General features: G+C 40.2%; 1 protein-coding gene across 3 annotated transcripts in view; it reads right to left on the bottom strand.

Annotated features, from left to right (window-relative positions):
* The window catches only part of gpat3 (glycerol-3-phosphate acyltransferase 3), a 43,410-nt gene that overhangs the window by 13,853 nt on the left and 14,467 nt on the right, over window positions 1-15,090 (bottom strand). For all 3 annotated transcript variants that reach the window (XM_052009384.1, XM_052009402.1, XM_052009394.1), the window contains exons 6-10: window positions 14,707-14,796; window positions 4,333-4,426; window positions 3,531-3,646; window positions 1,738-1,793; window positions 294-379 (exon numbers count right to left, since the gene is read on the bottom strand). In XM_052009384.1, coding sequence (XP_051865344.1) covers window positions 294-379; window positions 1,738-1,793; window positions 3,531-3,646; window positions 4,333-4,426; window positions 14,707-14,796 — 442 coding nt within the window. The remainder of the gene's footprint in view (window positions 1-293; window positions 380-1,737; window positions 1,794-3,530; window positions 3,647-4,332; window positions 4,427-14,706; window positions 14,797-15,090) is intronic.

The raw sequence follows: 15,090 nt of genomic DNA on the forward strand, positions 1-15,090 counted from the left end.
GAGAATTAAGGGCAGCAGACATTAGTGCCACCATTTAGCTTGTCTGGAAAACTGGAAGTAATAAACTAAACAAAACTTGCAATAAGCTGCTAAGTGCCTTCTTAATGAATAGAGATATCGTGCACATCTTGCTAAGTAGAGTTCTAGACCAAGTCCCATTTTTATTGCGCTGGACCTTGGCATAGAATGTACACTAGCTCCACTCACGCTGAATTTTGATTATTCTAGAGATAAAACACATGAAAGATTGAAACAAGTAACAGTTAGACTTGGGAAAATCTCTCTCGACTTACCTTGATTGCAACTGGATAGATAGTGCCTCCTATCTCAAAGCTTCCCTTCTTAAACATCATAACTGAGGTATTGTTTATGCAGGTACCTGAAAGCAAGTTTTATATTCCAGAATTACATGACAAGTTGATATGAGATCACTGCCAACCAATATAGTGCCTGGATTGGCATTTGGCATTCACATTCCAATACTTTGGTCCAGCCTAGAATCCAACATGTAATCCAGCCCTGCTGAATTTTGTTCATCTCAGTCCTTAGGAGAATCTCAGACCCTTTCAACCTTTAATAAAGCATCTATGCTTAGTCAATATCCAATATTCTCTTGATATTACTAGGCCCCTTTGCTGCAATGCAGGTTATTTAACTCAATAGAAGTATTTAATGCAAAACATTTCAATAACATTGAAGGAAGACAGAAAATGCTAGAAATACTCAGTGGGTCTGTGGAGGGAGAAACAGAGCTTAACTTTAAGCCTTATGGCCAGTATCAGAACTGGGAAAAATTAGAAATCATTGAAATTGGTGTTGAGTCCTGAAGGCTGTAATGTGCCAAGTCAAAAAATGAAAGTGTTCTTTGAGCTAATACTGAGCTTCACTGGAAGAGTGTAGGAGGCTGCAGACAGAAGTCAGAATGGGAGTAGGGTAAGAATTTTCAAGTCAGCTCCATCATTTGTATCACTCCATCTCTCCTGGGTCTCTGACCTATCAGAGGTTTGTTCTCCTTGTCCTTCCCCCTTTCTCTTAACTTAAAACTTGCTTTATTTCCAACTTCATCCAGTTCTGAAGAAAGGCCCTCAACCCAAAACATTAACTCTGTTCCTCTCTCCACAGATGCTGCTTGACCTGCTGAGTTTTTCCAGCAATTTCTGCTTTTATTTGTTTTCCAGCATTTGCATTTAGATTACTTCATTAACTCATGGGTATATAATTTTTTTTTGGATATTGAATCAAGTTTAGCACAGAATCACTCAGACAACATTAGCTTTTGGGTCCACAGAATCCAGGAATGATGGGCGTCATTCCCTGTCCCAGACATCAGCAATTTTCTTATAATATTTTGCTGAGAGTGCAAATTTGCTGAGTGCAAATGAGAGGGGAAGATTTAAAAGGGACCCGAGGTGCAACTTTTCCACACAGAGGGTGGCAAGTATATAGAATGAGCTGCCAGAGGAAGTGGTTGAGGCAGGTACACTAGCAACATTTAAGAAGCACTTGGATAGTAGATGGAGGGGAAGGGCCTGGAGGGATATGGGCCAAACGCAGGAAATTGGGACTAGCTTGGTGGACAATGTGGTCGGCAAGGACTTGTTGGGCCAAAGGGCCTGTTTCCATACTATATTGCTCTATGACCATCTACCTCTAGAGTACAGACCAATTTTTTTTTAAAAAAGACAAATTCTTAATCTGATTGCGAAGAAGAAAAATAATAGCAAAAATCATCCTTACCTTCAGGAAATATTAAAATTGGTAGTTTTGTCTTATCTGCAACATGATCACCTAGTCTGCAAGGAGAAGAGAAGGTTCATCATGCATGGGAAGATGATCTTCAATAGTCCTTTGAGGAGCTGAAGCTTGTAATTCTGATCAAGCCATTTTACTAATCTGTATTCAGGTCTCCTGCCACTTATTGAATGAGACAACGAATAATTCAAATTCACAAAGAAAAATTCTGATTCTACCGTGCAAAGTAACTAATTGCCTTATATAGCAGAAATAATTCAACAGATAGACTCCCCAACCAAATGAAATAGTTTTAGACAGAAACAATCTAATGCCTAAAAATGATACCCTTTTATTAGTACAATTAAATGTGCCAATATCCATGAGTGCCAAGGACATTTAAGCAACCCCAACTCATCTTCCTCAACCACTATCCTCACTAATAAAAAGGTTCTGTATATTCCTTAACAGCTAAGAACAACTGAATGGACAATGAATTAGCAGAACTGGGACACTGACACAATGTGAAGCATCAGGGAGGTGTGCCTATTATCACCAAAGGAATTCTGTCTTAGTGGGGTACTGTAAATAGGGGTGAGGAGTGATGGAAGCAAGTCCAGGGGAACACTGGCTCTTGACCACCATGTTCTGAGGTCTGGGAGTTCTGAGAGTAAGCAAGATCACCCTTGAGGTTGAAAGGGCATAAAGAGCCAAACACAGAGTAACAGGAAGACTCAGTGCCTTAAATACAAGGGGAAAAGAAACAGCATAACATTAAGCCTTGCTGAATTTCCAGAAAAGGATTCTTCAGTGGCAAAAATTGAACTAATAAGATTAACTTAGCTAATGAGATGGGGATGCAGCAGGACTGGGGCTTCTATTCTCTTGAGTATGGGATATTAAAAAGGTGTCCAGCTGAGGTGTTTAAGGTGATAATGTCTATGGCAAAAACAGTTTCATCTGATTGGGTGGGTGGGGGTGGGGGGGGGGGTGGGTTGGTGGAGAAAGGGTACAAAATTAAATATAGGCCATTCAGGGGTGTTGCCAGGAAGGACCTCACAGAGGGCATAGCAGAAATCTGCAATATTCTTCGCAAAACATGGTCGAGGCTCAACTGAGATCGACAAATTTTTTTTGATGTGGAACCAATTCAGCCTGGAGGATTTGGGTTGTAGATCAACAATGATTTAATTTAAAGGGCACATCAGGCTTGAGTAATTATTTTCATAGGTTCCACATGTCGAATTAAAACCCAACCATAGCCAAATTTGAGTTAGGTTTGGATTGGTTAATTATAAAACTATTCATACCTGATCAACAACACCTGCAAAGACTTGCTATGCTGCATGTACATCAACTCATCTCTCCACAGATGCTGCTTAACTTGCTGAGCATTTTGTTTTTACTTCCGATTTCCAGCATTTGTGCTATTTGCTCGGAGTGGGACTTGAAGCGTCAGGATTCTGAATGAGACAACTCATTGGCCATAGCCAATACCCTCAGTGAAAACCTTACTAACTTAATATACAAGGTACAACATAAAAGCTAGAACATCAAGGTTGTATCCATCAATTTAAACCAACGAATATTCCGCAATATTAAATTAACATTTAATGAACAACAACAATAAATAATTACAAAGCAGTTCATTGTTATTGCTCCAGTTGGAACTGGAATATTATCATCACATGTACTGAGGTACAGTTCTTCTCCACTGACTTCTTCAGCCACATACTTGATTGCTGAACACAGAAAAGAAATCAGAAAGAACACTGCAGGTAACAGTGGCCAAATCTAACCTTTTTAATACAATTTGGCGATCTTTCATTTCGGAACGTTCAAACCAGATGTGTGGACAGGCCTTGACCATGGATCTCTGAATAATTCCCATCAGTCCCCCGTGCACTTGTCCAACCTGTTCAGAAATGGGACATTTAATCTTTTACAGCTAAATAACCTTCCAATGTTTTCATCTAAACAAAAAAAAATTACCAAAAATTACAAATTGTAATAAAACACCCACAATTAGTATTTCATTAAAACTACCAACACATCATTATGGCGCAGCTAGTCAAGCCAGCCAGGGTTCAGACCTGACCTCGGCTGTTGTCTGTGTGGGGTTTGCACGTTCTCCCTGTGACTGTGTGGGTTTCCTCCCACATCCCAATGACGTGCAGGTTGGTAGGTTAAGTGACCACTGTAAATTGTCCCTGGTGGGAAGGCGAGTGGGGGAATGTGAGCAGAGTTGATGAGAATATGGGGAGAATAATAAATAGGGTTATTGTAGGATTAGTGTAAGTGGGTGGTTAATGGTAGGCACAGACTCGGTGGGCTGAAGGACCGGATTCTGTGCAGTGCCTTCTCTCTTTATGACTCTAAGACGACTCAAAAACAAGGTGATATATAGTAAATAAGTCCATTGTCGGGTCATAAGTTTTAAATCTCACTCCAAATTCCCCCATAATAGCAATTAAATATTTTCAACATTAATTCATTCATGTAAGGCATCAATATATATTTACGTTTAAAGAATGAATTAATGGATTCCTTTTGTAGAAGTGGGCTATTTGAGTAGTTTACTGCACAAATCATTCGTCTCACCATTGCATAACCTCCATCATTGGCCAGTATGACGACATCTATTGGTGAGGTGTGATTTGCAACGCAAATACCTCCTCTCTTTGGTTTGTTTTCTCTGCAATTACAAAATACGTATTAAAGTCTCCCATTATTAACAGTCAGCAAACCCCAGTACTTGCAATAGATCAATTTGTTCTTCCCTATTAAGGCCAAAGTCAACAGCTTGCATTAAACAAATACTCTCAAAAATTGCGAATCTGTGCCGAGTTAGACCACCTTGACTAGAGCACCTCCAACCAGCAGGCTTCCTATTTTGGAGCTGGTTTAAGTTACCTCATGAATTTCCATCTTATTCTACTCCCACGAACAGTGGGAAACATCCCACCTTGCTTGCAAGGTTAAAGCGCATGCACACAAGCTGACACTTGTGCTGTTCATTCATGCACTCAAGAGCATTGAACCTATTCTTTCCTTTCGCAGCAATGCACAACTAGAACCAGTGCTGAGCTAGGAACAGTGCAACATGTTCAACAGGAATTGCTGCAGTAATAAACAGCACTACCATTGGGGTTCATTAAAAGCAGTAACATTTATGGGATAAACAAAGATGTGCCCTCAAGAAGTTAATAAAGGATGTCAGAAGCTATTGTTTTCACTAACCAGATAGATTATTCACCCTAACAGCAAGCTTGGAAAGTACACACACATGGGAATAACAGACAGAGAAAGGCCTGCTGGCCCATCGAACCTCCCCTACATCCAAAGTTGCCTAAGAATGTGACTTAACATTTCCTAATTCGTCAAGAGGCAAGAAATCTTTTCAGAGAGCCAACGAGACAGAAAATGTGTCCAAGCCAAGAAGAATATGATGAAATCCTGGAAAATTCTCCCAGACTGACTAATCAGAATCTTGAGTAAATCAGTGCCTTCTAAATGAAAATCTGTTTCTATTTTAAATAGTAAATTTTCCTATACTTGCTGAACAGAACTGATGAAGAAAACTTCAAATTAAGCCACAAGGAATAAACTGAGGCGTCAGAGTGTTGATTCAGGATGTGTCAAAAGAATCACATGAAGAACTAACTGTACACAAACATCCACCAACGTGGCAATGAAAAGTAATGGTGCGACACAGTAGCGCAGCAGGTAGTCCTGCTGTGTCACACCATTATCAGGTTCAATCCTGACCTCTGGCGTTGCCTTTGTGGAGTGTGTATATTCTTCCCATCACCACATGGCTTTCCCTCAGATCCTGTGGTTTCCTCCTTCATCCTAAAGATGTGCTGGTTGGTAGGTTGACTGGTTGCTGTAAATTATCCCCAGTGTAGGTGGGTGAGGAGTTGATGGGCACGTGGAGGAGGATAGGTTGCAGGAAAATAAGATGGGAGGAGGGGGCAGAGAGGATGGGATTGACTGGAATGCTTTAAGAGCTGTCATAGACTCAATGGGCCAGAAGGCCTCCTTCTATAATTATAGATATGTAGAATTAGGCAAGCAGCTGATGGATTCTAGTATTGGTTTATCATTGTCACATGTACTGAGATACAGTGAAAAGCTTTTGTTTTGCGTGCCATCCAGACAGATCATGCTGCACATAATCACATCAAGGTATTAAAAGGAAAACAGAATGCAGATTATAGTGTTGCAGTTACAAAGAAAGTGCAGTGCAGGTAGACAATAAAATGCAAGGGCCACAACGAGGTAGATGGGGAGATCAAAAATTCATCTTTAGCGTATGAGAGGTCTGTTCAGGAGTCTGATAACAGTGGGATAGAAACTGTCCTTGAGCATGGTAATTCGTGCTCTCGAACCTTTGTATCTTCTGCCCAATGAGAGAGGGGAGAAGAGAGAATGACCAGGGTGGGAGGGGTCCTTGATTATGTTGGCTGCTTTTCTGAGGCAGGGGGAAGTGTAGACGAAGTCAGTGGAGGGGAGGCTGGTTTGCATGATGGACATGAGTCCACAACTCCCTGAATTTCTTGCAGTCTCAGGCAGAGCAGCTATCATATCAACCTGTGATGTATCTGGATAGGATGTTTTCTATGGTGCATCTATAATAATTGGTAAGAGAGTCATCAGGGGCATGCCAAATTTCCTGGGCTAAGGGTGTGGGGTGAGTGTTTGGTTCCTCTCTATTCTTTGTCTATCTGGTGACTGGAGCCTCAGGAAAATAGCCATCTTACACAAGACTGCACCACAAGTTGGATAAAGAAGCTTTAGCTACCCAGTAATTGTAATTGTCCTGCAATATTAATGTGAAATGCTGTAGCATTTTCTTGGTGTTGCATTAACATCTTTCTCTCAATGAGGGTACCTCCAATATATACTGGAACAGAATTTATCCAAGTCCATTTTAGGAACTGAGTGGTAACCTTAAAGTTGAGGCATTCTATGAGAGTCCTGAAGAAGGGATTCAACCAGAAACATTGACTGTCCACTTCCCTTCAAAGGTGCTGCCTGACCCGCTTAGTTCCTCCCACATTTTGTGTGTTGCACCAGATTTCCAGCATCTGCAGTCTCGAAGGGTCCTGACCTGAAACGTTGACTGTCTGCTTTTCTCCATGGATGCTGCCTGGCCTGCTGAGTTCCTCCAGCATCAGTGTTTTTTGTCTAGATTCCAGCATCTGCAGTCCTTTGTTTCTCTGCAGTCTTTCTTGTGTCTGTGTGTCAAAGCAGCTTTGTCTTTGCCATTACAGGAAACATGATTGCACTGGAGTCAGTGAAGACAGAGCTTTCAAAGATCTTGTTAAGACTAGAAAATTGTAGCTATGAAGAAAGATCAGATACATGAGATTCTTTGTTCCAGAACAAGATCGGCTAAGGAGAGGCTTATTCAAAGAAGTATTATACATTGAGTGGTCTGGATAAAGTAAATACAAAGAAACAATTTCCACAAGCAGAGCGACCAAAAACAGAGGCACAGATTTAAAGAGAATGATAGAAATATTAGCAGGGAGATGGGGAAGAACATTTTTTCCCCACCAGGTGTCCACCAGTGGTCTGTAACAGACTGAAGAGATGGTAGATACAGAAACCTACATTACATTTGTAAAAATACCTGGATATGTACTTGAAAGGCTACAACTTGCAGGGGCTACAGAGCTGGTGCTTGAAGGTGGGATTAAGTTAAGGACCTCCTTTTCAACTACCTTGGAGATGATTGACTGAATGGTTTCCCATGTTGTTACTTCTCAATAACTCCATAATTCTATTGTTTTCCTGGCTGGATCAATTGTGGACAAACTAGCTGTTAGCAGGCTGAGCAAAACTCCTCATCGCTCTTATAGTCTTTTAGAGGTCACTGGCTCTTCCAAATAATTAAATAAAGGGAATTGAAGCAGAGATTAAGCTCACATTTCACAGTGTGCACTATTTGCTTTGGAATGGTTTTGTACCGTTAGATCACGATGGAATGAAATGGCTCTTGTGTTTTATGCAATCAAGTTAAAGAAAAAGCTTAAGTGAAATGAGTAGGTAAACAGAAAAACCATTCAAAGGCTGCCAAAGGCATTAAGTCTAGTTAGTCTAAATAACCATATCTGAAATCTAGCCAATTGACTAATCAGCACACATTAATATTTTTGTTACTTTAGTTGCTACTTTGTTATAATTTCATTTTCAGCTTTTAGTTCTTGAAGATGCATTTTCCTCCCAAAATATATTCAATATTTGTAGCACGAGTTCCCACCCTTCCCCCCCCCACAAGCCCCAATACAAAGTGAAATTGTGAATAATATAAACCAGTTCCAACAAATACACCCAATTAATAACTAAAGTCTGAAGTACTATGACAAGAAATGCATTGCCCCAGATTTCACATTGATGTTCATGCCAATACAGCTATTCTTAGATTTTGTTCCTGTCAGAAATTCACTCCATGTAGCATGCAGTAAAATCATGCTGACCACACACATACAGAGAAGGAAGGTGTCAACACTCTTAGCCCATAATTATGTATTAGAACACTAAGAGATCAGGAAGCTAGCAGCATAATCATTTACCATCACAGACAAATTCCAGGAATTGCTGACAAATTTACTATAGGTGGCCAGGTTAAACTTCACATTTGCTCAATAGTTATTGGGAATGGGAAAGTCTTGAATGGTTTTAGAACAATTTTAAATTGGAAAATTAGAGACTATATTCCAGATGAAAAGAAGTGTTGAATGAGTCAAAATGGGTAGTGTTGGAAAGAAAGAATAAAATTGAATGGGGGCTAGAGAATAAATGTGCAGTTTAACAGCTTTGGTTTAATATTATAAGAATTGCTGAAATCCAAGTTGCACAATTACTGCAATGTCAGTACTTCACCACCAGGTTAGAAATATTATTATATATGTTAACTAATAACAGGATATCAACATTTGCAATTATTTCACTAATATTGCCACTGATATTCCTAATAGTAATTTATTGGATTTGAAACACTACGGTACATAAATTTCTTTCCTTTCAATATCATTTCACCAACATTGGAATCACTTCATTTTTCTCAGAGGAGCTGAAAGTAACTATTGCCCAGGAATACCCTAATGGCAAACTAAGAGTGAAATTACTTCCACTGTACCAATTATACATCTTCACACCTTCCACAAGTGTGCCGACAACAGGAGTTGAACTGGTTATATTAGAAAACCCAATGCAATCCATGCAATGTATGTAGCCCCATAAAACAAAATATTGTTTCATGTTGAAAATAAACTACAAACTGTATAATTCACCATTACATTAACATGTGCTTTGTTAGCCTGATATCAAATAATTGAACAGTTATTTAACCCCAATTAGAGCTTATGAGCCTAATAGCAATCCACAACTGAAACAGCCTACCTTCATCATTGCAACGAGGCTTATCTCCACCCCTTCTTCAACTCATCTGTTGCCAAAACATTTACCAAAGTCTTTCTTACCTCAGGACTTGACTTCTGCAATGTTCCATCATTCACTTCCCACTTTGCATCATTTGCAACTTGAGGTCATTCACCGTCTCTAACTAACTCGCATGCTTCCTGACCTATATTGTCTCCCAATTTAGCAGCACCACAATTTTGAAAAATCTTCAACCATGTTTTCATATCTATTACTTCACCACATCTGACCTCTGTAACCATCTCCATATCAATAATTCTACCCACCCCAAAAGATCTCTAATTCCAGCCTCTTGATTTTAATTCTCTAAAATCAGCAGTCACATTTCCATGTCTGTCCTCTTAAACTCTTGAAGTCATTCCCTGGACTCCTTAAAACCTACCTCTGACTAGGCTTATGGTCACCTCTTGCAAAATCTCCTGATGTGAATCACTGCCAAACTCCTGTAAAGCTTCTTGAGACAATTTATTATGTTAATAGGGCTATAAGAGTTCAAGTTGTAAATTATAACAAAAAATGTTGGAAGTACTCAGTAGATCATGCAGTATCTATGGAAAGAAAAGTTACTGATGTTCCAGGTCAAAAACACTTCTGACAAAAGGGTCTTTCTCTTTCCACAGATGCAGCCTGATCTTCTGAGTGTTCCAGCATTTTTTGTTTTTATTTAAGACATCCATCATCTGCAGTTGTTGAATTTCAAGGGCAAGTTTTTGTTTATATGCAGAGAATTGTTAGTAAAAGTGGCCTGGGCTTTCCTTATCCGAAGTTGCAGCATACTTTGCGCACTTAATTGTTACAATAGGTTTCATTTTCTTTTTGGATTCCGCAAAGCATTCCTTGCTATGTCTCAGTTGCACAAAAATTCCCCTTAAAACTGTTCCCACTAAAGATCTTTTGAAACCCCGGCGTTCTCTTGTAGAATTTATAAAACAAAAAAAGTATCAAATCGGACATGCCTTCAATGGTGATTCATTACACCATTCTGCACAATCTGAATAAACCCACACTTTATACTGAGAAACAAGAGGGCCATTGTGCCTGTCTAATGCTTAGTCTCTTTGACTGTATTTGGCATCAAATTATATTTCAAAGCTTTTCAATTTAATAAAAGATATTTTGGCAGCTTTTACACTGTACAACATACACAGTCAAAATATCTAATAAAAAGTGGTTAGTTCATCATGATTATTAGCCACACAATTTCATCTTGAAATTATTGTATTGCTATTCCTTTTAACTTTCAAAAGGCAGCAATATTATAAATTTGTGTAATAAAAACAGAAAACGGAAATACTCAGCAGGTCAGGCCACATCTGTGGGGAGATCAACAAAGTTCATGTTCAGATGGAAGGCCCTTCATCAGAACTGGGAAGGAGATAAAAGAAGCTTGTTAAGCCATGAGGAAAGTGGAGTTTTTAAGATCAGGAACATGGTGCTGACAGGTAAAAATTGGGGTGACCATGGGAATAAACTGTAGACAAAGTTTTCTGGTCTGAGTGAATGGGAGCAGTTAGAGAGTGAGAACAAAGACAAAAGGATGTAGGAGTTGCAAAACGCAGAGCAGGAAGATGTGCCCGGCAGGTATGCTGGGCATGTCCTCCATTTCAAAAAAAAAGGGAAAAAATGGAGGGGGAGGACGGGGGGCAGATGGCAAACAAGCTGAACCAATATCATAGATGGGGGATTGATGCACACACAAATCAATTACCTGAAGCTATAGAATTCAGTATCGCATCCAGAAGGCTGCAACGTGACCAGAAGGAAGATGAGGTGCTGTTTCTCAAGCTTGCCTTGGACCTCAGGAGGTCACTGACTGATAAGTCAGAGTAGGAGTGGAATCAAGAATCAAAGCAGCAGGCAACAGGAAGCTCAGAATCACCCCTGCTGACTGAATGCAGATGCTCTGCAAAGTGGTCACCCAGTATGTTTTTGGTTTCTCTAACGTAGAAGAAACCACATTGTGAACACCAAAATTTTAAATGTTAATTTATTTATACAGCTCGGTAACAGGCCCATCAAGCCCAATGAGTCTGTGCTGCCTATTTAAACCCATGTTAACCTACACGTACATCTTTGGAATATGGGAGAAACCTGGAGCACCCAGAGGAAACCCACGCAGCTGCAGGGAGAACATACAAACTCCTTACAGACAGTGACGGGAATTGAACCCCAATCGCTGGTGCTGTAATAGTGTCACATTAACTGCTAAGCTACCATGCCACGCTGCCAAATGCAGTACACTAGGTTGGAAGAAGTGCAAGTGAATCGCTGTTACACCCAAAAAGACTGTTTCAATCCCTGGATGGTGGAAAGCGAAGAGGTGAAAGGATAAAGCTTGCATCAACCATGAGTGCAACAGAAAGTGCTACAAGAAGAGGGTGGTGGTTGGTGGGAACAGTAAAGTGAACCAGGGAATTACAAAGGCAATGGTCCCTGCAAAGTGCTGAAGTGGGATGAGAGAGAAAGATGTGTCTAGTGGTGGAATCTTTGAAGGCAGCAGAAATTAAATTAGTACTTAAATTATAATTACCAAATTTTAGCCAATCAAAACTTAGTATCATCTCTTGTACTGTGCTTTCACTCCAGTGGCCAATGGTGTGACTCTAATCATTTTTCCCACCATCAAAAAGCAGATGAAAACAAGAGTATCTCCAATATGGAACAGTGCAAGAGCAGTGTGGTTTATGTTGGATGGAGCACAGAGACATGCGAGAGGCTCTGGGCAGGACATCCCCATTCATCCAGCATCGTGGTCAATAATTCCTCATAAGATTGTTTAGTGCCAAAAGAGTTCAGAAGACTATGTGAAGACACCTGCCAGCACCAGGTTCATGATCCTAATAACTCCTCTTGCTTAGAACAAAGAAATTGGAATTAAGTCATCTAGTCAACGTCACAATCCTGACACCAAGTCCTTGCAGAACACCACTTCCCAGTTTTTTGATACCATTTCTCTGATTCTGGTTATCTGACCAGCATAAAGTCCATACAAGGGAAAGGAAAGCATCTCCACCTCTGGTTTTACTTCTTGAAACTTAGCTTGTACCCAGAACAGTAGTGACTCAGGATGATGTTGTTTTATAAGGTGATGATTTCACGAAGTCTAAAAGGTACACTCTCCACAGCAACCTCTTCTCAGGATGTTACAATAGAATAATAAAACCTTACTCACACTTTGCATTACCAATCGTTGTGGAATTAGTTTGATAACAGAGTTGGAGACCATTTGGCTCATCGTGTCCTTAACTCTAACCAGATACTGTTGTTCATGCCTCGAGCACTGCAATTTTCTCATTTAATACTACTGCCTGCGACTCCTTCCTTTCCTCAAGTTGTTGTATCCAGCAATATTAGTACCCAGTCCGGCATTAGTTTGAACCAGATCTCTGTTCCTGATGCATCACAGCTCCGTGTGGCTTCCTGTACATGCTGCTCAGCCTTATTTTCTACACAAATGTACTGTAAAGTTCTTCTGGATCCTTCCACACTCCCTCAATCTGTCCCGGTGTAATATCGTCCTACTTCTTAGAGTCATACAGCATGGAAAAAAGCCCTTCAGCCCAACAGGTCCACGTCAACCAATTTGCCCATCCAAGTTATGTTTGGCTCATAACTTTCTAAACCTCTCTTATCCATACACCTGTCCAACTATCTTTTAAGTTGTACCTGCCTCAACCACTTCCTCTGGCAGCTCATTCCACATGCATACCATCCTCTGTGTAAAAAAAAAGTTGGTCCTCAAGTTCCTAATAAATCTTCCCCCTCTTACCCTTAAACCTATGCCCGCTAGTTCTCGATTCCCCAACCCTGGGAAAAAGACTGAGAGATTTTACTCTATCAATGCCCCTCATGATTTTATATAACTCTACAAGATCACCTCTCAGTCTCCTACACTCCAAGGAAAAAAGTCCTAGCCTGTCCAACCCCTCCCTACAACTCAGTCTTTCAAGTCCTGGTAATATCCCTTAAATCTTTTCTGCACTTTTTCCAGTCTAGAAACATCTTTTCTATAGCAGGGTGACCTTACTTTAATTTAGTCTGCGTCTCCCAGTCCACAATGATTCTCCTATTTAATTGCACATCCCTCTCCAAGATTAGTTTAAACCTTCAATAGCACCAACCAACTTGCCCACACAGCCCTGCTAAGATCCAATCTGTCCAACTTGTACAGATCTCACCTCTACCAGAATACTCCAAATGTCCCACGAATTTAAAACATTCCCTCCTGCAACTGCAACAACTCTTTAACCAAGAATTCATGTGGATTGTCCCCCCATCCCTATTCCTGCTACCAAAAAGCACCAGTAGTAATCCAGAGAATTTGGTATGCTATATTCTTCAGGTTTTTTTTGATTTTGTAATAATCCAGTCAGTAGCCAAGTTATAATCCTTGCCCTTCACACAGATCATCAATGGCTCTGTGCATTTCCACAACACCACCAATGAAATGTGGCTCACACTATGACTGACTCTGAATGGATGAAGTGCAGCAGATTGGTCAAAGTCCTGTTTCTGGGATCCAAATCTGACCATCTGTTTCTAACAAGCAGGAGGGACTCAGTAGGTCAGGCAACATCTGTGGAGGGAAATGGGTAGTCGACATTTTGGGTCAAGACCCTTCATCTGGACTGAAAGAGAGAGGAGACAGCCAGTATAACGATTTATACTAGCTATCACACCTCTATCTTTTAGACCAGATGAAGGGTCTTGACCCAAAATATCAACTGTCTATTTCCCTCCACAGATGCTGCCTGACCCACTGAGTTCCTTCAACTTTTTTGTTGCTCCAGATTCCAGCATCTCTTATGTCTCACTTGCTCCCCATTCAAAACACGTCATACAGGTGCAGTGGAGGCATGCTTGTCTAAAAATATTGAACTCTTTCTCAAAGATGTGCTACCATATGTGATGATATTCCACAGATATTCTTACACATTTGCTTCCTTAAAATGGCCTTGAAATTCATGAAAGTCACAAAAAGCATACAATTCTTCCTGTCCAAACGAGACTGGAAATTCCATCACATGATGCCCCTAAGTTTTTCCATAAAAAGGAAGTTTTAGACCACTGTCATATCTAATCCTTTGTAGGGTTAATACAGAGCAACACTCCCGTCTCAGAATATGCTATAGCAGAAACCCAAATTACCTGCGCCTACATGACATCTCCATTTCATCACTCAGACTAAAGCTGATACTTTGATGTTGTTCCAAATTCAGAGCAAGTTAGGAACTGGAAGGTCAAATTGGTCCAAGTTCTGTTAGTGGGACCCAACCTGTTTCTGGAGGGAGAGCCATTACTATGGTGTGGCTTCAAAGCCAGGTCACAGAGCTAAAAAGAACTTTGTGCTTGTTCAGCTGTCCCACAGTTTCGCTGTAATTAAAGTCAATCTTGTATTGAAATGCTCCTGTGGACATAATGACTGAGCAGAATGTTGATTATCCATTTCTACTCAGATAGAACTGCTCTGGTCTTCTAAATCTTCAGAAAAACACTTAAATGAGCTTTTGATTATTATAAACTTACTTGTTGTGGTAACGGATTGTTGCAGACAGTCCCCTTGCACAGATCCTATAGCACATCAAGTGAACAAGCTCACTGAGCCACATCTTCACACTGCAAGAAGCAAAAGAAAATCTTCAAGTAATCACTTTCTTTTTAATTCTCATATAGAAAAAATTGTACTACCTTGAACAAACTGGTTCCCAATACAGTAAATGGATCAATAAAAACATGATTTTTTCATATTTGCTTAAGACACAGAAAGAGGACATTCAGCCCACTGCGTCTCTGCCAGATCTCCAAGCATTCCCATCGATTCCAATCCCCTGCTTATCTCCCAGCAACTTATGTGAAATTCTTTTACCCACTACTTCAATTAAGGTGCTTATCTATTTTCCTAAGCAGAGG

Source organism: Pristis pectinata, chromosome 2 (genome assembly GCF_009764475.1).
Source record: "Pristis pectinata isolate sPriPec2 chromosome 2, sPriPec2.1.pri, whole genome shotgun sequence".
NCBI lineage: Eukaryota > Metazoa > Chordata > Chondrichthyes > Rhinopristiformes > Pristidae > Pristis > Pristis pectinata.